At 36.2% G+C, this 24221-nt stretch overlaps 2 protein-coding genes across 3 annotated transcripts in view; both read right to left on the bottom strand.

Moving 5' to 3' along the window:
• The window catches only part of parga (poly (ADP-ribose) glycohydrolase a), a 28798-nt gene extending 14406 nt beyond the window's left edge, over window positions 1-14392 (bottom strand). Inside the window, exons 1-9 of one of the 2 annotated variants that reach the window (XM_042737087.1) lie at window positions 14184-14392; window positions 13322-13385; window positions 12582-13235; window positions 11775-11907; window positions 11225-11347; window positions 10525-10605; window positions 10223-10291; window positions 3219-3311; window positions 2283-2437 (exon numbers count right to left, since the gene is read on the bottom strand). In XM_042737087.1, the coding sequence (XP_042593021.1) occupies window positions 2283-2437; window positions 3219-3311; window positions 10223-10291; window positions 10525-10605; window positions 11225-11347; window positions 11775-11907; window positions 12582-13235; window positions 13322-13385; window positions 14184-14352 (1541 nt within the window). In that variant the 5' untranslated portion in view covers window positions 14353-14392. The remainder of the gene's footprint in view (window positions 1-2282; window positions 2438-3218; window positions 3312-10222; window positions 10292-10524; window positions 10606-11224; window positions 11348-11774; window positions 11908-12581; window positions 13236-13321; window positions 13386-14183) is intronic. The other variant, XM_042737088.1, reaches the window with a different exon arrangement.
• A 549-nt stretch (window positions 14393-14941) lies between these two features.
• The window catches only part of myofl (myoferlin like), a 26068-nt gene continuing 16788 nt past the window's right edge, over window positions 14942-24221 (bottom strand). The window contains 23 exon segments of the mRNA XM_042737081.1: window positions 14942-15407; window positions 15522-15669; window positions 15756-15865; window positions 15951-16129; window positions 16281-16380; window positions 16460-16601; window positions 17174-17268; window positions 17344-17433; window positions 17538-17677; window positions 18418-18566; window positions 18660-18830; window positions 18920-19011; window positions 19108-19263; window positions 19693-19821; window positions 19939-20037; window positions 20301-20374; window positions 20605-20770; window positions 21509-21670; window positions 21751-21852; window positions 22121-22279; window positions 22370-22551; window positions 22646-22723; window positions 23599-23686. Of these exon segments, the coding sequence (XP_042593015.1) occupies window positions 15372-15407; window positions 15522-15669; window positions 15756-15865; window positions 15951-16129; window positions 16281-16380; window positions 16460-16601; window positions 17174-17268; window positions 17344-17433; window positions 17538-17677; window positions 18418-18566; window positions 18660-18830; window positions 18920-19011; window positions 19108-19263; window positions 19693-19821; window positions 19939-20037; window positions 20301-20374; window positions 20605-20770; window positions 21509-21670; window positions 21751-21852; window positions 22121-22279; window positions 22370-22551; window positions 22646-22723; window positions 23599-23686 (2847 nt within the window). The 3' untranslated portion in view covers window positions 14942-15371.

The raw sequence follows: 24221 nt of genomic DNA, 5'->3' as shown, positions 1-24221 counted from the left end.
GGACAGTCACTCAATTAAAGTGGGCTGCACCGTAACGATCCACACGTCTGGATACTCTGCGGTCTTGCTGAAACTTGTTTTCTGCGTGGCTGAAGTCAAGGACCACAATGTCCTAACTAAATCTACTTAATAAAAAATGATACAGTGGTACTTGTTTGTTAGTGTATGATGCTTGCGCACACTTTGTGTCTCTGTGTTCACCTGAAAGACCAATTAGATTTAATGCTGATCCTGCTCAGACCTTCATTATCTAAAGCACTTTAACTATGTCCAGCAGGGAAGAAAATGGCTGCAAATTTAGATTTAAATTTAGCTCCTCTGTATGTCTTGGAGTTTGTATAAGTACTTGAAGTGCCTGGGGAATCAATAGCCTTCTCAGAATGACAGAGTAAGACTAAGGGCTGCTGCTACGTTTTTCTGAAATTGTGCGGCACGATGAACCACAGGCAGTTGTCCTAAAAAGCTTTTAAAGGATAATTCTGTTACTCTGACTTGCATGAAAACAACTTAATTTAAGCAGAGAAAACCTATGACTGGCATTTTTACAGGATAAGTGCTGTAACTAAAGTCATATTAAAGATAAAGTTTCTAATTTCTGCACCACTACCATCATCAAATTAAAATGATGACTGTTTTCAAACAGGTTTCCTGATGACTTTCCTAAACACCCATTTTCAATTAGTTAAACAAACACAGTGTCACTGTATTAATACTCTTCTTTGAATGGTGTACAGTTGTCACTTTTCACTATGTTCTGCTATGAAGAAAAAAATAAGGAAAATTATTTAAATTTAAACTATATGTGTGTGTGTGTGCATGTGTGTGTGTATGTGTGTGTGTGTATATATATATAATATATATATATATATATATATATATATATATATATATATATATATATATATATATATATATATATAGTTATATATATAGTAAAATCGCTGTTTTTGAAGTATGTATGTATATATGTAAGGGATAATCAATGGTTTGCTGTGGATTAAAGGATTTTAAAATGCACGACGTGGAAGCAAAGAACCACTTGACACGAAGTGGCAAGCCATTGATTATCCCTAACATATATACATACATACTTCAAAAACAGCGATTTTACCACCTCGTTGCTGAGGAATATACTAGCGATCTAGTATCTAGGTTTTTTTTAAGTTACGTGACATACAGCCAAGTATGGTGACCCATACTCAAAATTCGTGCTCTGCATTTAACCCATCCAAAGTGCACACACACAGCAGTGTATATGTATGTATGTATGTATGTATGTATGTATATTGACAACTCATTTCACCTGCTACAGCATAAACAAATATCTCTGTGAATCATATAAAATGGGCTTTTCTAAATATCTGGCCATATGAAAAAAACTATGTACAGTTAACTAGATTAAAACACATCTTACTGCTCTGTCAACGATTTGTACCCTTAGATATACTGTTGGTGAATACCAGCAACATTTCCATGTAGTGAGATGAGCTCTGGCTGCAGGGGGATCCTGCTCATCAGAGGAAAAATCTGAGTAGGCATGATGACAGATGAGAGATGAATGGCCACGCACTTCACATCAGTCTCCCTAGCATCTCATTCATTTTTTTTAATCAACCCGTAAAGGCTTGATTTAAGTATTGTACCACATGAGTGGCTTTGTTGTACAGCTGCAATTTAAGAGAGGAGAGAAACTCCTACACGTTGTCTCCTCTACACGCTGTATAACGGCAAAGACGATATCTATCAAACCACACAACAGCAAACAAGGAGATGCACAGTCAACCGAGACCTTTTTTGTAACATTAGCCATACTGTGCAAGTCTTAAAACTCTAAAATTGTAAATTTGGCAATAATTTTGTTCACAAAATATTTCTAAACCCATATTTGGAGTCCGAAGCATCATTGCACCCTTATGGGTGATTCAATATTAAAACATTTAACGATGGAAAAGTCAGAACAGTGCAAATGGTCATTGTAAATGAAAATCACAGTGCTGATTTATGAATGTAGAGGAGTGTAATTTTGATAAAGAGAAACCTTCACTAAATTTGATACTTGAGGCCTCCACATTCCACATTAACAGGCCAAAATCTATTGTAAATGTAATAGAAACAGACTACTAGATAATGGGAAGCTAAATTAAATCATGTCGTGACTTACCTAACAGCCTACACATAAACCCTAATTTGGATGAAAATCTAAAACCTCAGACAATCAATAACTAGACCGGCAAAATATGTAACAGGTGTCCAGAGCAACGCCACTGAAGAGGAGGCAGTACCTGTAAAAATTGATCTCGGGGTAGTTGCCATACTCGGACCTGCGCGAGTTGCGTCTGGGAAATGTACAGAAGAAGGCATTGGCAAGGAGGCAGGCAATTTGTTCCTGTGACATGGTCAAGGACTGATTCATCCTCGTCTTAAGCAGCGGGATTGGCTGTGGAAGAGGAGAGAGAGGCAAAGATAATTAGTTTAGCAACTGACCAAACAGGGAGACAGAATTACATTAAGCAAATGGCCAGCAGTAATTAAGGTGCCCTGCTGTATCCCACCATCAGCCAGCAACATTTACACCGAACGTCATCCATCTCTACTGATCAGACTTAAAGACTCTTAAGGGCAGTATAGATGACTAATCAATGCAAACATTAATAAAAAGTACATAAATAAAGAGTGGATCTGAGCAAGCTGGAAGTAGCTGGTTTTAACTGGTATCCAAGCCTGAACAATCTGGTTTTAGCTAGCCAGCTAAAGAATTGGTCAAACCCCCACTAAAACAAGCCTGCAAACCAGTTATGACCAGGCTGTAAGACCAGCTTAAACCAGCTAACCATCTTAGGCTGGTTTTAGACTTTTTTTTCTTCAGCAGGGAAATAAAAAGATAACACGAGGCTTAACATAGAAGTACATTTGTGAAAACTTAAAACATTAAATTTAGTTGCATTTAAGAACATATCCCTCAACAGTATTGCTCTGATGTCAGAAATTAGGCTGATGGACGTCAACCATTGGCCTCCATTAGTTCAGATGCTAATGAGGCAGTTGTGCTCATGTGGAAGTGTCCTTCACTAGCCACTGGTTTTACACCGCAGCATGCTGGGCCAATTTGACCTTTACAAGCCACACATGATTATCACTACTGATCTATTTTTGCCCCAAAACCTGAGCGTCTCTCCAAGCCAATGTGAAGGACTGCATATGATTTTGTGTAGCCTTACCTGGGTGCAAATCTTGGGCGTATTCAAAACCAGTTTCATCATCTTTGGCAATGTGACGTTAAAGAGATGCTGTACTTCTTCATTTTCCATACCCTGCAGGAGAAGGATTAAATGTGTTTAATAGCGGATTAGGATTAACAAACAAATGAAGAAACAGGTCCGTTCACACTTTAAATAAACACAACTATTTAAATTGGTCTGTAAGATGCATTTATTTAATCAAAACAGTAATATAGCTAAATATTATTACAATTTAAAATAACTGTTTTGTATTTGAATACATTTTAAGTTGTAATTAATTCCTCTGGTGGCAAAGCTGAATTTTCAGCAGCCATTACACCAGATCCTACAAAAATCATTCTAATATGTTGATTTGCTATAGAATAATTATTTATTAGTATTGTCAATGTTAAAAACAGTTGAAACCATGATACATTCTTTCTTAATTCTTAGATGAATATAAAGTAAATAGTTTATTTTAAATAAATTATTTGTAACAATCTGAGTCTTTGTCACTAAAAAGAAGTCAATATTTGTCTATTAAATGAAATTAAAGTGACGTCTCTGCTTAGAGAATGAATCATATGTTGACGATTAAGAATTAAAGATGGACAACATTACCATGTTATGTCCTCAATCTAATAAGAAAGAAAACTATAAATAAATGTCAACTGTCTGGTACAAAATAAGAATAAATAATGAAGCCTTTCAGCATGAGTTTCTCTGCTCCTGAGGCTTTTTTTCCTAAAACACCATTTAATGGAAAACAACTGTCAGAAAAAGGAGCCATATTGTTGAATAAGACACTTGAACCCAGCTGTCGACTTGTCATAGAGAGTATTATTCATGTGTCAGAAAGAAGAAAAAAAAAAAACCGATAGGACGTAATGCTGTCAAGATGACATCAATAGGTGAAGAAAAATTATTTGCATCCTGGGCTGCTGGCTTTTGCCAACAAAAAGAGGTTGCTTTCAACTTTTGCAAATAAAATGCATAAAAGCTCAGAGCGCACTGGATATACACATTAAATGCAATATTAACCATATTAGTGGAGTTCCTATGAGCAATCCCAGCAATCATTTTATCTCTCTATTGCCTGGAGCATCCTAAAAGCTTGATTCAGGGAGTTAATAAATAAAACCACTCGGTTTTTCAGTTTAGCAAGAAAAAAAACTCACTCATATCCGAAAAGGCAGTAACAAAACTTGATCTATTGCACAGAGGTTACAAAAACGTAATTTTGTGATATTAGCAGAGCTCCCACTGGTGAATGACATCACTGAGGTGGAAATAAAGACAAAGCCCTCGGTGCACTTTTCATCTCGGGTAAAATACAGCTAAGCAACGTCACCGTAGATCTCTGATCAGGCAAACGGCACTGCTTTGTGATATTCAATCTGAAGCGGAGGGTGTCAAAACAGTGCACGCTGGCTCAGCAACCTTGTATGATTTCAGGAAAAATAAATATGCTACTGTTTTATCATCACACAGATTTACAACACACTTATTTACAAATATATTAGCTGCGATTGGCAGCACGCTCAGTCATGGGACCATTTCATCAAGGTTACTGGCCGTACTCAGCTGATTAAATGGGATTCCTGGAACAGATGCAAATGGGTTGAGGAAGGAGAGGCGGTGCGGGGCTCTTCTGGACGGGAAGCCTCGCCTGACAATTTAACCAAGGAGCATTTATACACTCGCAAAGGAGGCCTGACTAAATGCTGTCATAAGTAATGACCTGCTTGACATCGTAAAGTGCTCCTCTGGGTCTAATGAGTGAGGAGAGCTGACAGGCCGGATGGGCCTGAGCTGAGGTTGCAGGAGTTAGACCTCACTAAATCAAACGGCCTCCTTCATTCCCCCTTATCCTGCCCAACCAGAACCTGTTAGATAACATACTACAATCTCTATCCAGTCCAACCAATAAAAATTCAAAGGGCAGTCAGATGAAGTAATTATTTTCTTATTTTTTGATTTGTGAGTATATAAACTGAAAATAAATAGCAGATTTTTCATGGCGACTCCGCATTATGTGAACAAGACATATCATGTTTAGTATTTCACACGCCATTTTGGGGGTTTAAAAGGGGCATATCACCCTTGAAAATGGAAATTCAACCATCATTTACAAACCCTTATGCTGCTCCAAACCTGACTATTTTTTTATTCTGCAGAACACAAAAATATATCCCACAGAATATTTCAACCATTTTTTCTATTCAATCAAAGACAGTGAGGTTCAAACAACATACTGTCGGACATCTTTGACTTTCATTGTGCAGGGATGTGTAAACCATCCCTTTAAGATCCAAAAAAACTAAACTGTATTGTAATTCAAAATTTAAAAAAATAAAAATAATAGAATAAAATAAAAGGCCAGTTAAAGTCCTAAACCAACCTGTATTTCTTACTTGCAAAACCAACCAGTTCCATTCATTGTGTGATTTATATAATTAGCATTTTTCTGCGGGTCAGTATGTTTAGACAAATACTGTGTGTTGGCTGCAGGGAATCCCGCTATTCTGAGACACTGAAATAAGATGGTTGTGTAGGCGAAGGCGTTTGTGGAGGGCTAGAGGCTGAAGTGGAGTTCTGTGCACTGAGCCAGCAGTGTGAATTTATCAGAGCCCACTGCTCTGACACTTTCATTTCAGAGTAGGGCTGAGGCTCAACTACAATTTATGACAAGACAGGTCCTAATTTGTATTTTGCTGCTTTCCATAGCCATTACACCTCAGTTGTCAATCAAAATCCCAGCAGCCGCTCAACTTTGTGACAATTATTGGAGTCCTGCGGTAACAGACACAATTTTAAGACACAAGAGAGCCATTCTATTTGCACACCTTATAGGGCCGATAACAGCACGAGTAAATAAAGAATAACACTGAGTATAAATGTAGCTACAGAATGCATATGATCTGTTCAGTTGAAAACTATATTAAGAATTATTCTGTTATTCTTGAGCTTTAATCAAATTGAAAATAATAATGACATTTTGTTTCATGACATTCTTATCATCAAATGTTATTTAAAAACAATCCTAGGCAAAAGATTTAAATGGTCATACTCATTATTCCACAAGTCTCCAATAACATAAATATCTGTCCTGAAATTTAAATTTGCCTAGAAGGACAGATAAGAAGACCACTTTATGTCCCAGAAGAAACAGCTTTCTGACAGTAGGCCTGTTCACACAAAGGATGATAACTATAACAATAGTTTTAGAAATTGCTCTAAATTTAGAAGTATACACAGCACAACTACAATGTTAACGGCACACAGAGAAAAAATATTGTTAGAATCACTTTCAAAGTTTTTTCAGTTGATGAACGATAAAAACATTGACAGCCAATCAGAATCCTTCCTGCTTTAGAAGATCCAGCATTTAAATCTGCAGATCACAAAACTGCAAAGTGCACTTGTTATAAACAGAATGATATTGTGCGTTAGTGTTGACACAAATATAGCTATCATTGTTGTCATCTTTTTAGTTACGTTCTTGTTACCGAATGAGCCTTAAGCCTGCACTGATGCTTCATTTCATTCACGCAGAACCGAAGCGGAGAGTGGGAGCTGCCATATTTTCAGTATGGCCTGCAGCATTGCGTGAACATGGATTTTTTTTTTTTTTAAGTGGTTTTGTTGCTCTATATACTGCTTTAAAATGTTTGATTGACAGTCATAGTGCAAGCACACATTTGACATGCACGATTCAAAACTCTCTTACAGTTATTAACTGGCCGCTGTTCAGTGATGTTTCATTTAATCTCTTAAATTGAAAATCAATCGCCAGCTTTCCAGGCTGACATACCAGTGCCCTCTGTTGATGATACAGGGAAATAAGACAGCTAAAATATTTCTGCAAAAAATGATATTATATCACAAAAGTCTATATAATACCATAATATTCAATAACATTCCAGACAATTTAGAAAAGGGGCACTGGTAAGGATTCATAAAAAGCAATTACACAAGGAAAAGTATGCATTTGTAAGCACCGGCATACTTTATCACAGTTGAAAGAGTGAGAACAACACTACATGAAAACATACAGATAACAAGATTGTGTTCTTAAACACGACAGCACTTGCCATCACATCAGTGAGGACAGGCCTTATGGTTGATGTATGATCACCAAAAGAGTACAGTCATAAAATGATTATGGCAAAAGCGGACAGATGGAAAAACACTGAGGACCGTGAAGATGTGACGTGCCTGAGCCAAAGAGCAGAGGCACAGCTCAAGCTCTTAAGTGGACAGTTTAAGGAGCTGGTCCACTTAAGCATGCTTCATTAGAATGTGGTGCACTTTGCTAATGGCTTTGATTGGCTCCCTTATAGATTGAATGGCTGTGGTTAATTAAATCTGATATAGCCATAAAAAGTCACAGACAGCTATTGATTTACACAGGTCTGAGATTATTCTATCAAATCATCTTAACCAAGGAGGGGACGTTCTGATGTCTTGGCTGAAGCCATAACTATAAGAATAGCACTGTAATACAGAAATGGCTTTTTACTATTAATCTAAGATATAGCATAGTTCAAAGCCCGCCATTTATTGTACACTGGAGAAAGACTGCACACAGAGAACTAAATGCAGTTAAACACTTTCTTGTAACACAATGACTATGTGTTCTCTGGAAAGTGAGGAGAATTACTACCATTGCCAAAACAGCGACTGTACAAGTGTGAAATGCATTGTCACTTTGGATAAGAAAGAGTTTGCTAAATGAAAAAGACCCACATAATCCTATGCCTCAAAAACATTATGTGTCATGTAACAGTGATATAGCACAATAAAACCAATGCCTGGTGGGTTTATTATTCTCCACCTACTACAATTGCAATCAGTGATCGAATTGGGCCAGTAATCACCAGTAAAAGAAATTAATGTTAGAAATATTTATGTGAAAATTTGAAGGTATTATCTATAGTCAATTGTGTAGCAATGTATGAAGATAAAGCTCATACAGAAGTCACTTTCAAACAGTAGGTTCCTGTTAGTCAACACAATCTGTATGACCAACTGGAACCGCTGTGAAATCTGCATGGGCAAATTTTCTGCCCTCATGAGAAATTCCTATTGAAATGTCTAGATTTTGCCTGCAAAAATTGACAGAATAACGGTAAATGTGAGCACACCTTTAATCTTACATATCAGCAGTTTTCACAAAGTGTTCTGAAAATTTAATCACTGCTCTGATCCTTATTTTTTATACAGATATTAGGGGAGGTTAAGATATTAATGTTATTTTTTTTTTTTAATTAATGTACAGAATTTGATTATATTCATAATATAATTTCATTATATTTTAATTTTACGGTTACACTTTAGTATAGTGCCCACAGTTCTCACTATTAACTAGTGGTTTATATAAAGCAGCACATATTCAGTATAACCATATTCTACATCCCTAATCCTACCCAATACCTAAACTTAACAACTACCTTAAGAACTATAAATAAGCAGCAAATTAGGAGTTTATTGAGGCTAAAGGCATAGTTGTAGTTTGTTAATAGCAAGAATTAGACCTTAAAATAAAGTGTGACCAATTTTACTGTTTTGGCCTGATTTTGTCCAAAGTGAGAAATCTTGACAAAATTGTATTGCTATTTATTATGAAAAACATTATAGTAATATCTTCCAGATTTGTGCTTTAGTTTAGCACGATGATTAAAAAATGAATTATGTATATAATTCTATTAATAATACCAGCACAAAAAGTACCAATGTAGCAGCTTTATATTTTAGGAAGTGGGTCCCTCACAAGGGAATTATCATATTTAGGGATGCTCTGCATTAAAAAGTATGAAAATAACTTGTGTGGGCAAAACAAAGAACTGAGCATAAGTTGTATAACTGCAGCATGTACTGTACAATCTTCTGTATGCATAGAGCTCAACAAAAGTTAGCTTCGTTAAGATCGAAAAGAACAAGTACGGTGGCACAAAACAGTAAACAAGCCCTCATTTAAGTCAAGCTCTTGGTGGAATAGGAGCACTCAACCTCAAGCGTTCTTATAAGTCATCTCCCTATCAGAGCCACCATCAAGACCAGCTTCTGGCTATGCGGAAGACCACGGCCCATCTGTTGAGTGTGTTTATTTGCAGTAAACAGGAGCCTCATCTCCCTGGCCTTCCTCTGCCAGCTGCTGCTCGTTATGCTGAGTGCCCACCTCTGTCTTAATTGACTACTGCTGGATGCAAAGGGATCCCCGGGGACGAGGTAGCAGAAGGGGCAGACGCGGACTGCTTGGTGCGTATTCACTTGGAGGCTAACCTGCTTCTTCTCTCTGACTGCAGAGCGTAATGCCTTTAGTGTGCCAGGAAATTCAAACCAGTCAGACTAAACAATGATGGAACATTTTTAGTATCATGGGGCCTTCTGGTCCCAACTGTGACACACCACAAGAAATCAGACTTTAGGATGCTCACTTCATTAACGCACTTCATTAGACCTTCCATTTTATGGCAGCTGCGGTTATGATATAGATCGTCAAAAATGCATCATGAAGTGAAATGTAACCTACTGGGGCCACTTGACATACTCTTTAAGTAAAATGGTTTATTCTAGCATTGGCAGAGAAGCCAATTAAACTGTTTTTTTGTTTTTTTTTTCACTGAAGTCAGTTTTACTGCACAAGCATAATGTAATGCTGTTAAACTGAATTACTCATTATTTGTGCATGTACAGTTCGTTTAAACTCATTAGTGCTTTGTGCAAGTTGTAGATTTAATTTATTACTTTTCTGATTTCATTTCCACTAATGACACTATCAAATGCAAACCAACCATCTGCATGCACATTATTTGGGGCGCACTGAACTACATCCAGATGGGGTAAGTCAAATGCTTTGCACATTAACACATGATATCGACTCAAATCTAATGGACAACTGGACAGCAAGCTTTCTTTGGCCATCTCTATTTTCCACAAAAGAAAACATGCAATCTCTATTTTAGTAATTTTTCCTAAAGGAAAAAAAAAGTACTTCTTACCTCAGTGCAGAGATAGTTCAAAGCTGTGAAGTCCCATCTTTTAGCAGTGTTGTAACTCAATATCGCATCCTGTAAGATTGTGAATATTAAAAAAATTATCATTTTTAGAAGCCTTTCATATCTAATAATAGGTAAACCACCAAATCAAATTCAAATAAGTCAGTACTACAATTTTGGTAAACCTGTAACCTTTAAGAAAAGAAAAGGACGCCTCACATCTTAGAGCAAGCCTGCCACCCTCTGGTGGGATTCATTACTTATTCTTTTTGCACAACTTTCTCAAGACATAAAACAAAACATACCTTAATGTCAAGTGAACTTTTGCATTCTCCTTCCAAAGCTGAACGAATCAAATCCCATCGACTTTGCACTACACTTCCATCCTGAAAAAACACATCATACTGTACACATTAATCACACTATATCATTCAACCTTTTTTTTTTTTTTTTAAAGAAATTACTATATTTTTATTCAGGAAAGTTGCATTAAATAGTATAAGTAATAGTAAACACATTTGTCATAAAAAGAGTGTTATTTTAAATAAATGCTTTTTCTTTGTATACAGCAAAGAATACTGAAAAAATGTATCATGGTGTCCACAAAAATTTTAAGCAGTAAAAGTGTACTCATTAATGATAAAAATAATAATAAAAAGTTTCTTGAGCACCAAATCAGCATATTAGAATGATTTACGAAAGATCACTAAAGACTGGAATAATGGCAAAGTGGTAAATTCAGCTTTGCCATCACAGGAATAAATTACATTTTTAAACAAAAGTTATTTTTAATTATAATAATATTTCAATAACATTCACAAAATCTTTTATTGATTCGGTATGATTTAACTATGTCAAATGATCATTTCATATTAAGCCTAATAAACAGTATCAGCTATTCAACAGAAGTCCACTCTTAAAAAAAAAAAAGGAAAGTCTATATAATTTAAAAGGTAATTAATTTGTATTCTGCATGGCACTAATTAACATAAAAGAAGACATTACCTCATTCTCCACAGGAAACAGGTTCTTGTCTGAACAAGGCATCTTTACGGTCATATCATCCCAGGAATCTCTGTATTTGCTGGGATATGGAAGGGGGACTTGACCTTCTTTGAGCAGGTCTGTCTATAAACCAGAGCAGAGAGAGACTCTAGGTATTTACCAGTTCATTTTACCTTTGAATCAGTACAAACATTATGTAATCAGGTCAGTATGGCATTCTGATATTTTAAAGGATAACAAGGTTTTTTTTTTTTAATGGTTGCCTGAAAAAAAATCAATTTAAAAAATAAAGCCTGCGACAGACTCAAACGCCAGTGATGTAAAATATGAAGTAACTATTTTCTGCAGGGATATTTAAGTACTATCCAATCACTTCAGTCCAAATCCTTTCAATGAAACATCAAAACACTGAGTTCTATGTTGTGCAGGCAAAGCGTAGAGCTGCTTGGACATCCACAGCAGCATTAGACTCAAACTGACAGGAAGCCCTTAGGCGCTGACCGAGAACATCACAGTGTCGCTGCGGAGTGCTGTGGAGAGCGTGGCTTACCCTGATGAGTACTTTGTGATTGTCTGTTGCCCTGAGGTGTGGCAGGGACTGTCCACACTGAGGCATTCTTCTAAGCTCCTTTATTGGGGTCCCAAGCCATTCCTGTTCTTTCTGCTCTACTGACACTTGCTCACTAGAGAGATGGAACAAATGATTTTATTTGCATTATTATGGTTTATTGCATAATAATAACTATATATTATTATTGCATTATTATTATTGTTTATTTTATATTTTCACAAGATTTCAGTGATATTGGTACAATATTAGTTAATGGATTAATATCAGCTAGTATTGCATATTTAATTGCACAAGCTCATTTTGCCTATTTTTACATTTATATTACCTCTGTTGTCATCCAACACACATTTAAAAACACTAATAAAAATATATACATGTTTTTTTGAGCAGTAAATCAACACACTAGAATAATTTCTGAAGGATCATGTGACACAAAATACTGGACTAATGGCTACTGAAAAGTGGAATCACAGGAATAAATTACATTTTAAAGTCTATTAAAATAGAAAAAAATTATATTTAACAATAGTACTTTTTTAACTGATTTAAAAAAATAAAAATAAAAACAGGCTTTGTTCAAAAAACATTTTAAAAATCTTTAGCAAATCTCAAAACAAGCTAACTTCATTTTTAGTGTTTGTAATGATCAATTTCAACAAAATACTATAGAATTTCTATCAGCCATATATAAAACCAATTATCAGTAAACAGCCAAACTTTTAATATCAGTGCATCTGAGTAGTCTTTGATATTGTGGTAAAACCATATTTCCCAAAACAACAATACCTTTCTGAAGAGGACACCTGTGTCTGGTCGCTCTCAGATTCAGTCTCAACAACATTTTCGGGAACAAAAGCATCAGCACCAGAGTTTTGCTCCTCTTTGTCATCTGTTTCCATTGGTGTCACTTCATCTTTATCTTTGATGTCTTCTACAGCTTCTGGATTGGGGACTAAGGGTTTGGGCTCCACCACCATTGGGTCAACACGCGAACCAGGGTCTTGCAAGTCGGGGCAGGCAGGAGAGTTGCTAGGCAGAGATTCTTTGCATGCTGGACTCGCTGGTCTCATCTCCACATCTTCATTATGTGTGTTACTTGTATTTACGGAGGAACTGAGGTTTGTCCCTGACATCTCTGTAGACATGCAAGTCATCTTGACCAGCTTGGCATCTGGTGAAGCTGATTCAGTTGCCTTTTCTCCATTGCTTGGCTCCACTGGAACATGTGCATCAATAATACCAGGAGTTTCTTTATAAGTAATGCCCTTTGTGTCCTCGTCACAGATCGGCAAAGAGGTCTGTGTCTGGTCCTCCGGTTCATCATTCTGCTCCTTACATTTTTTTGCTGATTCTAACAGCTTATCATTATCTGTCATGACTGCCTGGCTGCTTTTCTCGATTTCAAGGGTCTCATGAAGATCACACCCTGCATCCACATGGCTGTCAAAGACAAAAAACGAAAAGTGCTTCAGTTTTTTTGTTTTTTTTTAACCCATTTTAAAAACAACAACAACAAAACAACTTACCTTTGTGAATCTGTGCTACAAGTTTCCATATTCATCGTAAGCACACTTTCTGCAAATCTACTTGCTGTAAAAAGAAAAATGAAACTTAAAACTGAAATTTAGATCGTAGAACTGAAAATAAAGGTTATAGTTACAGCACAACTCATTAGCCAGAGTAATGTAAGGATTGCTGCAAAACGAGAAAGCTAGCATTTCAAATGACATTTTACTGTAAAATGTTAAGCAAACTCTTTCAAATTATTCTCAAAATATTTCTTGCACACACACACCCACACACACACACACACAGTTATCCCTACTGAGGGTCCCTGGTTTGGCTGATAATCTGGGTGGGGGTCATATTGAAAACGCATGATTCTAACGATTATATTGTTATTGCATATAATTTTTTTTATACTACTAAGTGAGATCAGTCAGTGTAGATGAAACTATGGATTGGTTCAGACATGAAATTTGAAGAGATAACATTCTTAATCAGCAGGATTATTATGTTGTTGTGAATGGCTAAACTAGCTGAGAGATAACAAAAGGCAGGTCAGCGTTTGCATGGATTTTTAGACTAATATATTAGAAAAATGAATGTGTGCATCTTTCAAATCCATATATTTATTATCAGATCTAGAATAGGCATTAAAATAACTCTAATAAAAGCTTAAGCACACGTCCCTTTATCTTAGATGAAGCCTTTACATCTCAATGAAAACCTACCGCATACATTTTAAATACACAATAGGCTTCCGCCATTATTACTGCTAGAAAAACAACAATATTCATTCAGTACTTCACGCTAATATTTATATATTAGACAGGCTGCTTTACAGTCAGTCTGTTCGCTTTTTAATCACGGATCAAATAATCATACTTGCTCTCTTTTTCTGCTTTGTCTTCGTATCGCTGTCAAGCTCACACACATATTCGAGGTCTTTTCCAGCAGACGGGGAAACTACACCTTTTACCACACTATCAAAGACAACCACATCACAATGGAGTATAATTAAACACACAACAGAAAGGCTAACTGGTGGAGGCATCAGTTCCGGGTCGCAAGGTGCTGCTGATTGGATAGACTCTTGTCACGTGTTTGAAAGAAAGCCTCTCTATTTCAAGTTCAACAGGAACCGGTTTCTGTCATCTCTTGCTGTAGCCTTTTCATGCAAGCTATGTTTTTGTTTAAAGGATACATATGTATAATATTATTTAGAAAATAATATATTTGGTGGGTCAGAAATTGTATTATAACTTAGAGTGAAAATCCGTCGACCTGTTTCTTCGGGTTCTTCCGTTTAATATTATTGGTTACGTTCCAGATTTTTATATTTATGTAGGGGTTAATCCTCAGCGTTGTATAGATACACTACTATGTAACATACAATTAACCTAGCAAGAAAAGTATCTAGTGCACATAAATCTGTAAAGCTCATATATAACGAACAGAAAAGTTTGTATACAGTTTGTATACCTGAGGTTGACAATCAGCATTTTTAAGCGCTTCCATAACTAATCATTTATTGAAAAAGAAAATAAGATTTGGTACCCTGTTCATGGAAATGATCTATTATTAATTATTATGAATTTGTATATTATCAGTGTATTTACTAATGATAATATTATAAACAAGTATACAAAAAATAGTCGTTTAATGTATAATGAAGCACAAAGGAGCAGATACATCTGATTTTAGTTGATCAAAACAGCATACTTAAAATATCATGGTAAATAACTTCTACAGTATGCACTGTATAAACCACATAATTCTACAACAGCACAACATAAGCATAAATTTAATCTTGTGTGCATATTATTAACAAAGAAAATAAACATAGTAAGGGACTGGAACTCAGACAATTATAGTGTAACTTCTTGCAGCATAGTAATCTGCCAATCCAGTGTTTTCTACAAAGAAAAAAAATAGCACTTGGTGAAGGTTATACATTCAAGTATTTTTGGAGGGGAAAGAAAGAGGAAAATACATAAAAAAAAATGTTCTGCTGGTTCTCTATTGGTTGTGTCCCATTGCAGGTTGCTGCGCCTGTATCTTGTAATTTTCCAATTAAAATGGCTTCACGATTTTCATGGAAATGTAGTTCTGTAAGAATAAAAGGGTAAATTTAGAAAATGCACATGATATAGTGATTCTTACAGGTACTTTGCTTATAATAATTTGCTTATTTATTAATTATAATATCTGGAAAAGACTTACAGGTAAGGAATACAGGAGGATTCCAACAAACAGGAGTACCAGTATGAGAATAATGAGTCCAATAAAGAGCCATTTGTATCTGCGCCATATTATGAATTTCATGGTCTTGCATGGATTTGTGAACCAAAGGAAGGACGTATCTGGACGGCTGTGTGAACATATTACAACATACAGTATTACTCACATTATCTAATAAACATGACACTGAATGGCCAAACATCGATATTCTCATACTTTGGAAGATCTAGTTTGGGGTTCATGTTGGGTTCATCTCTTCCTTTCCCAGCTGGCCTCTCTTCTGCCTCCTTCTCTTCCACCACTTCCAGTGTCATCTCCACTTTACCCTAACACCGCAAAGAGAACGGTCTTTACCATTTGTACTGTATATATGCAGTATGAATCATATTTTTATCAGTAAGCTACACTCACAGCCAGGATTTTTTTCCCATCTTCCTCCATGGCACAAGGCCACCAGCCTCTCACTGACTTCTGGGAGAAGAGTGATGTAGGCGTGAGGTTTTTGCCTGTTTGGTTTAGCATGCTTAAAGAGCACTTTTCAGGGGTCTTAGCTGGAGGGATAAGGTGAAGCATATCCAACTCCACCGTGCCTGTTTTAGAAAGCCAATTGCCAAAAACATCAAAATTACCATGAATATTTCTAATGAAACCCTAAATAATACATAATAATAATCCGGAAAAAAAAAAGGAAAGATTAAACATCTGCTGGGTATATATATTGATTCGAAGAAGAGAATTCACCCAAGTAATCATCCAAGGAGAATTTGTCATTGTCCCAGATCTGAATGATCAGTTTAGGAGGGATCCTGAACTCAGTTTTGTCTAGATTCCAGAAGTGTTCCTGGAAATGAACACATATAGTTTGTGACTACCAATGATTGAAAACACTTCATCTAATATGTATTATATGTTAATCTAACCTTTCTAGACACCATACACATCTGTTCTGCTGGCAAATAATCAAAACCAAAGACAAATCTCCAGTTGAAATTTCCATCTCCATCAAGAGACCTGTAATGGACATCAGTTTTCTGCTTGTCCTCCTCCATACCTGGCATCCACCTACAAATATAAATAAATTATATATAATATAAATAAATACATTTACATTACTATTAGTGTTTATAAGGTAGGTATGATTTTTATGTCGTTGAAATTAGTCTTTTATACTCACCAATGCTGCATTTATTTGATCAAATATACAGTAAAAACAGTACTTTTGTGAAATATTACAATTTAAAATAATTTATTTTAATATATTTTAGCTGTCTATTTTAATATAGACTTATATATTATTGCTGTGATGGCAAAGATGAATTTTTATTCATTACTCCAGTATTCAGTGTCACATGATGCTTCAGAAATCATTCTAATATGCTGATTTGGTGCTCAAGAATATATATATTTTTTTTTTATTATTATCATCAATATTGTAAACAATTGTGCCGATTAATATTTCTGTGGAAACCCTGATACATTTCTTTCAGGATTCTTTTACTGATTAAAATACTGACTCTTTTGATATATTTAACACATCCTTTCTGAATCCAAGTATTAATTTCTTTCAAAAAGTACTTACTGACCAAAAACTTTTGAATGTTAATACTATGCTAATATTGTAATCAACATATTACCCTTTCACATAGATGTCACTCATGTTTTCTCCTGTGATGCTGGTTTCATCCAGAATGACTTCAGTCGTATTCCAAACAATGACTCGCAGGAAATATTCAATGTAAAGGGACACATTACAAAACCAATCACACATAAGTAGTTTTGCAGTTGTGAGGAAAAGTAGACTGTACTTCTTGGGTTTGCGAGGAGTGATGTCACAAAGGGGTCCTGGAATACCAAGGCTTTTGGGGAATATTTCAACCCACATCTGGACTTTGCCCTATGAAGTCAAAATGAACATGAGCGGCACAGACAGTACTTCTGGATAAACCAATGCAAAGTCTTTGAGTATGTATTAGAAAAGCTGAGGATGTGGGGACTGACCTGAGAGAGAGTGGGCTGGTAGGTGCTGTAAAGGGTCCTGGTCTCCACATGCTCTGGGACGAGGCCTTGCCTCCTCAACACATGCAAGCAGATTCGCTCCTTAGGTGGGCCCAGATGTGGATGGATGGTTTTATTGGCCTCTATGAGCAAAGTAAAATCCATTTGTGTTTTCAGTGCTTATTTACTTTAGTATAAAATGCTTGTTTAGCAATATATGTTGCTGCACGTTCCACACCAAAGTATAAATGCAACATACATCATGTACAGTTGTGCTGAATCAGGTAAAACTATAGTAACAATAAAGTGTGCATTTATTTACTACATAAGGGGTTCATATTTAGACTGCTGTTCAAAAGTTTGGGGTTGTTTTGAAAGAAGTCTCTTATACTCACCAAGTCTGCATTTGTTTGATCAAAAATACAGTAATATTGTGAAATATTAATTTCATTTAAAATAGCTCTTTTTTTCTTTAAATAAATGATAAAATGTAATGTATTTCTGTGTTGGCAAAGCTAATCCTCCAGAAATCACTGTAAACATTATTTATTATTATCAGTGTTGAAAACATCCGCTTAATATTTTTTGGATACCATGATACATTTTTTAGGATTATTTGATGAACAGAAAGTACAAAAGAGCAGAATTATTTGAAATTTATTTGAAATTATTTTGAAATGGACATTATAAATGTATTTACTGTCACTTCTAAATAAAAGTTATATATAACATACAGTATATATATATATATATATATATATATATATATTGTTTATAAAATTTCTTTAAAAAAACAAAAAACCTTGACATTTGAACTGTAGTTTATGTACATAAAGTTAAGGCACAAGTTGAAGACGAGGTCTAATAATTTGAATAAGCATACCCAGTTCATCTAGCCTGTACTCTCGTCCTCCAAATGACAGGAAACTTCCATCATCTGCGATCTGAGGAGCAGGAGTTCCTCTCAACCTGGCCAAATTCTGTAGGATCTGAGATGGTTTGAGCTGGTCCCTCCACTGGTTCACTCCAGATTTTCCAAACAGATACATGAATATTTATTGTAATAGGGAATGATATCATAAAACTGTATGTGAAAAAGTGGCCGCTAGTTAGATAAACACTTACACACAGTAAGATTTAGGGATTCCACAATGTGAGCGGAACCGAGAAAGAAGTCGATTCTCAAGGTCTATGACTGTTTCCCCAACCTTCTCATCAGCGCTAAGCAGGTCATAATCATAGATGGAAATCTTCAAGTCCTTGTCTTGTGGAATGTAGCCGCTCAGTTCAAACACTCTATGTACATATTTTAAAATAGTTTTTAAAAATCTCAACAGAAATACACAGATATCTGTATGTAAATGCATTACTTATCATATTCTCACCTTCCAAATTCTGGATTCAGAGTATTTGGTTTGTAGTGATCTCTGTCATCAATAATTTTCTTCCCCAGAGCAATCTTTATGTAGGGATCACATTCATAAGGAAAGCACATGCACATGTTACAAAAATGTCAAATGTGATGCTTTGTGAATCTTTTATTGTTTTACATGTGAACTGGATATATACTCACCATGCCATTGTTGTCTTTGGGCTGCAGGTCAAGGCAGCGTATGATGTGGATTCTGACCAAGCACTCTTGAGGACAGCTCTCAGGAAGCTCCCTAAACTGCCGAGGTGGGTCTGAGACATTTGGGTCATCTGATAAGGGATACACTCGAAACGACCCCTGTAAATATAGTCATACTTTATAATCAAGTAAAACTTTCTTGGTTAGACCACCACTAGATGGCAGTCTAATATAACATATACTCTTTTTGCTGTTTTTTTTAATGAGTGCTTCCAAATTTTCTCTCCAACTATTTGGAAACTTGTCTTGTAGCAAATGCCTTCAAAACATTGTTATTATTACATGATACTTTACAAAAGCTGGGGAACAGTTCTTTCTCAACATCCTGAGATTAAATGCCACAGGGTCACACTAGTGAAAGGGCGGGTTTGTAATACCCAAAAGTCTCTTCTACTTGGACTGAACCTGCAACCTTTGTGTTAGCAGCCTAGATATTTCATGACAAGGAAACGGCCACCCCTTATAAAAAAAAGGCATTCAATTCAAAAGCAAAGGAAGCTCAGTGCATAGCTGACTGGCTAGACTCGCCTTGAACTCTCCCACTACAGAGGGGTCTTCCTCCTCATCCTCGATTTTGCCCCTCTGTAACTTGAATGTAGTGCAGAAGTCTGTCAGCCCTCTGAATTCTGGGACCGCCTCAAGCTCGGTGTTGAAGACCTGAAACAGACATGTACTTTTAACACTGTTCAATTATATAACAATGGTCATACCTTATCTGCTTTGAAACATAAGCAGGATGCAAACAGCCACACAGGATCGGGCAAGTAAACTCACTGTTAAAGTGTCATATCCTTTCTGGAGATAAGGGCCGCACTTTTCATGCTCGTTAATGGAGGCATAGAATTTGCTCCACCAGTCCACCGTATCCTCTTCCTACAATAGGTTGTGGTATAATAGAAGTGAGTTTGGCTCTAAGATGCTGTAACAATCTGTCTGCAGCTATCCGTGCCATAACAGCATAGTTTCCAGACTGTTATATAACGACAGAAAAGGCTATTCATTTTTCTTTCTGCTGGCACTGGGAAAACCACGAATGCGTAGCAATAGAAAAGAAGATGTAAACTTATTATCATAAGGTTTACAAATGTATGAAATTACTCTGAAAACAATTAGTCTTTCAGACCTGTTCACTGTACCTGTTTAGAAGGGCTGGGCATTCTGTCCCCCATGTCAATGACAACATCTCTGGGAGCTGATGCCATCATGGCCACTGAGACACATAAATTATGCAGAAAATAATTAAATTGTATATATATGGAATAATGGCTGATAGAAATTCACCTTATATATAAACAACCCTTAACTATTGTAATAATTTTATGAATAATCTTTTTGATCAAATAAATTCAGCCTTGGTGAGCATAAGATACTTCTTTCTAAAACATTAAAATTATTATTATTAATTATATTAATTAAAAATACATTTGAATTCAATTTTACCCTTGGCAGACATAGCCACTTCGGTTGTGCTTATGTAAGGATTGCATCTGAACTCTTCCAGGGAGTTTATAGTACACTGTCCAACGACTGGTTTCCGACCAAAGGGCCTGTGGTCAATAACTTTGAGCACAATAGGTGGAGTGTATATCTCATCTTTAGGAAGAAGCTGAAGAGAGAGCGATATTGTTAGGATTCTGCTTGTCCAAAACCAACAAAGCTTCATTTACAAACACAACTATTTAGTGATGTTTGGTGGTTTTATTTTCACTGTATGTTTCGGGATCAAAAACATGCTTAAATCTGGAAGCAGGGCAGATTTTGTATATAATCTAGACTCTTGAGGCACATGGTCTTTTTAAAAGCAATATTTTAGATTTGCCACCACAGTCCTAGTGTGTTCTAAGTTTGGAGCTTGGAGTTGTCTGGGTTGCTACAGTGTTCCAGACGGTTGCTAGGTCATGACTAGGGTGTTCTAGGTGTTTTTTTTTATTGCCCTATGTCACAAAAAGCCCACTCTAAATTCTTAGTATTCTTAGTCTGTGGGGTTTGTTTCTAGCCCATTTCATCAATCGTAAATATAATGACTTAGAAATGTAGCAGATCTATGCACAACAACAACAATAATGCCTCATAATTTATGTTTACATTTATTTCTGCAGTATAAAGGGCGTGGGGTGAGTTACGTATCAAAGTTTATTCAAATCTCTAACCATTAAAATGAGTAATAGCACAGCCTGGCTTAGCAAACACCACTAAGTAGCATTGTGGGAAGCTGGAAATAGAACTGAAGATCACATGTGGCAAAAATCCTACTATCTTTTGTTTTGTATACAGAGGCATTTCAGCAGTTCTGATCTTTTAAGGCTAGAATAAGCTATTTCTTTAGGTTAAGGAGGTGATGTACCACTTTGAGGAACAGGAGAGATCCAGGGAAGTTGGGATTTTTCTTGATGTTTTTGATGATGGCTGTCTGAACAGTCTGCCCTCCACATTCAACTATAAGGCTGGGGGAAGACACTGCAGCCAGCTGATATGCCTTCATGTTTCTTAAACCCCAGGTCAGGATCTGTCAAAACACATAGTATGAGACACTGGCAGTAATTTGGTTTGGTTTTAGCGCATTATTCGTAAGGATGACTGCATTACCTCGACTGCGGTGAGCTGCACCACAGGCCTGATCCCCTGAGGAACCATGTACAGATTCTCACTTCTTCGAGGTGGGACCAGGGGAAGGTTAACGTCATTTGCCTGAGGTCAACAATGAACAGCATAGTGGATAAGCAAATGATAATAGTGCTGTGGTTAAGAGACATGCTAATGGCCACAACAGTTAGGTCACTGAGTAAAACTGCTATTCTCCAGTTGCATGTTTCCTTGGTAGTGAGGATTTAGCTAAATATGACAAAAAATACTGGCTACACCCTGCAAATTTGAAACAGCAGACAATCCTATGATATAAACAGTATTTAAATGATACTATATGAGGACAGATGTATGTAGTAAGAATATAAACAACCTTATCTTTAAGCAAGAGCTCAGCTGCTACCAGCATTTCTCCTGCATTTCGTCCCTTCATGGTAATGGGGTACCAAAGGAGTTTAGGTGTTAATTGGGTGGCAGGATTCAGCTTCACTACTGGAGGACACGTGCATCTGCCCATCGGCTCATCCTTCCCCTGCAACACATCCGTGGATCAAGATCATAGCATGTAAGCATTTTTGAAGATTCCATGAAGGCCAGAGTTGGGATTAACAGAAAGTCATACCACTTGGTCATTATCATAAACTTCCAGAACCACACTGGGTGGGTTATGAGCGATGGACTGAGGGTCTCCGTAGATTTCAATGTCATCAAAAATAAGAGTTTGGTCCCATGTGGGGTTGAGACTGGACTTAACGATCTCTGTTGTCTTGCTGACATGCAAGAATGACACATGCGCATAGGGATCTGTGAAAAAACAAAAGATCAGTATATCAAACAATATTTACAATATAACACATGTAAGGTGAATTGTGTTCTTATCAGATGAAAAATACCTCACCAGAAAAGCTGTCTTTGTCCATAGGCAAAAGATTCTTGGCTTGATATACATAGACTCTGAGATGGTAGATGAATGACTCTGTTGAGACACATGGTGATTTGGGTGAAACTTGAGTTGTTTAATTCTATCACAAAATATCTTGCATCTAGTGTACTGAGGAATACACAAGATACAGTTTAAAACAACAAATATAGTCACATTGTTAGATATAAAGTCACAAGTGTGAAATATAAAGACAATTACGAAAAAAGTAATAAATAATGGAAAATAAACACACGGTTGTGAAATATAACATAGTTATTTTTTTTTTATTCCAATCTGTATAATAAAGTTAATGTTTATTTTCCAATTAAGCTTTACCTGATAAAGTTCTAATACTGAATTAACCACTGATTGTTTATCACCATGTGAAGTTCTAAATTATTTGACATACACTAACTTTTAAAAGTTTTTTTTTTACTTTTATTCAGCAGTGATGCATTAAATTAATCAAAAGTGACTGACTGTAAATACATTTACAATGTTATAATTTTTTATTTCAAATAAATGATAAACCTCATATTCATCAGAGAATCCTTAAAAATGTTTTGCGATTTCCATAAAAATATCACCAAATGAGCATATTAAAATGAATTACACTGGAGACTGGAGTAATGGCTGCTGGACTGGTGAACGGTAATGTACATTAACTATTTAAAACAGTATTATATTTTCCATGGAATTTCTGCCATGCAGCACAGCTAGGTATTTGGTGCTTCCTCTTCCTACTGAATTTGGTATAATTATAGCATTAATCAGCACCACTCAGGATTTCTATTGGCTCCCTAACTGTTGTTGTTGCTGTTGTGTTTTGTGCAGATTGTCAGGAAGAGGAGGGGTGTGTTAGTCTCAGAGATATAATCAGAATTTAGAAGGAGTTCTTTAATTAGCAGGGATGACTAAACATTACTCACTGTCAAATCTGCAAAACACAGTGGGTGTGTTGGCACCAAAGAGTTTAGTCGTGTCCTTTTTGCTGCCTTTTTCGTCCTCATCTATTCCCTATAAGCAAATAAAAAACAAGTGAGGAAGAGGTTTCATGCCATTTTTTTATTATTCTAATCTAGACATTAAACTACAACCACAGGAAGGGTTAAAAAACAAACAAACAATAATACTTTTAATCCAGTTTAATCCTGTATCAGAGACAAATAAATCCAAGTTTGTACCCAAAACAGAATCTATTTCACTTTGGTTTCTATTCTGATAGTCATTTAAGACAATGGGCCCTATCATACACCCGGTGCAATGCGGCGCAAGGCGCGGCGCAAGTGTTTTTGCTAGTTTCAGCTCGATGCATTTCTCATTTTCCTGTACTGCGCCGTGTTGTTTAAATAGCAAAGGCATTTGCCCATTTGTGCGCCCATGGGTGTGCTGGTCTAAAAAAGAGGTGTGTTCAGGCACATTGTTGGCGCATTGCTATTTTGAGGAACTGAAAATAGACTGTGCCATAGACGAACTCAAACCTGGTCTAAAGTTTAGCGCAATATTTTTTCTCTGTTATTTAAAGTGCGCGTTAATAATATGTGCCTATAGG

The sequence above is a fragment of the Cyprinus carpio genome, chromosome B13 (assembly GCF_018340385.1).
Source record: "Cyprinus carpio isolate SPL01 chromosome B13, ASM1834038v1, whole genome shotgun sequence".
NCBI lineage: Eukaryota > Metazoa > Chordata > Actinopteri > Cypriniformes > Cyprinidae > Cyprinus > Cyprinus carpio.
Note: the sequence above shows the minus strand (reverse complement) of the source record. Positions and strands in the feature narration are given on the sequence as shown.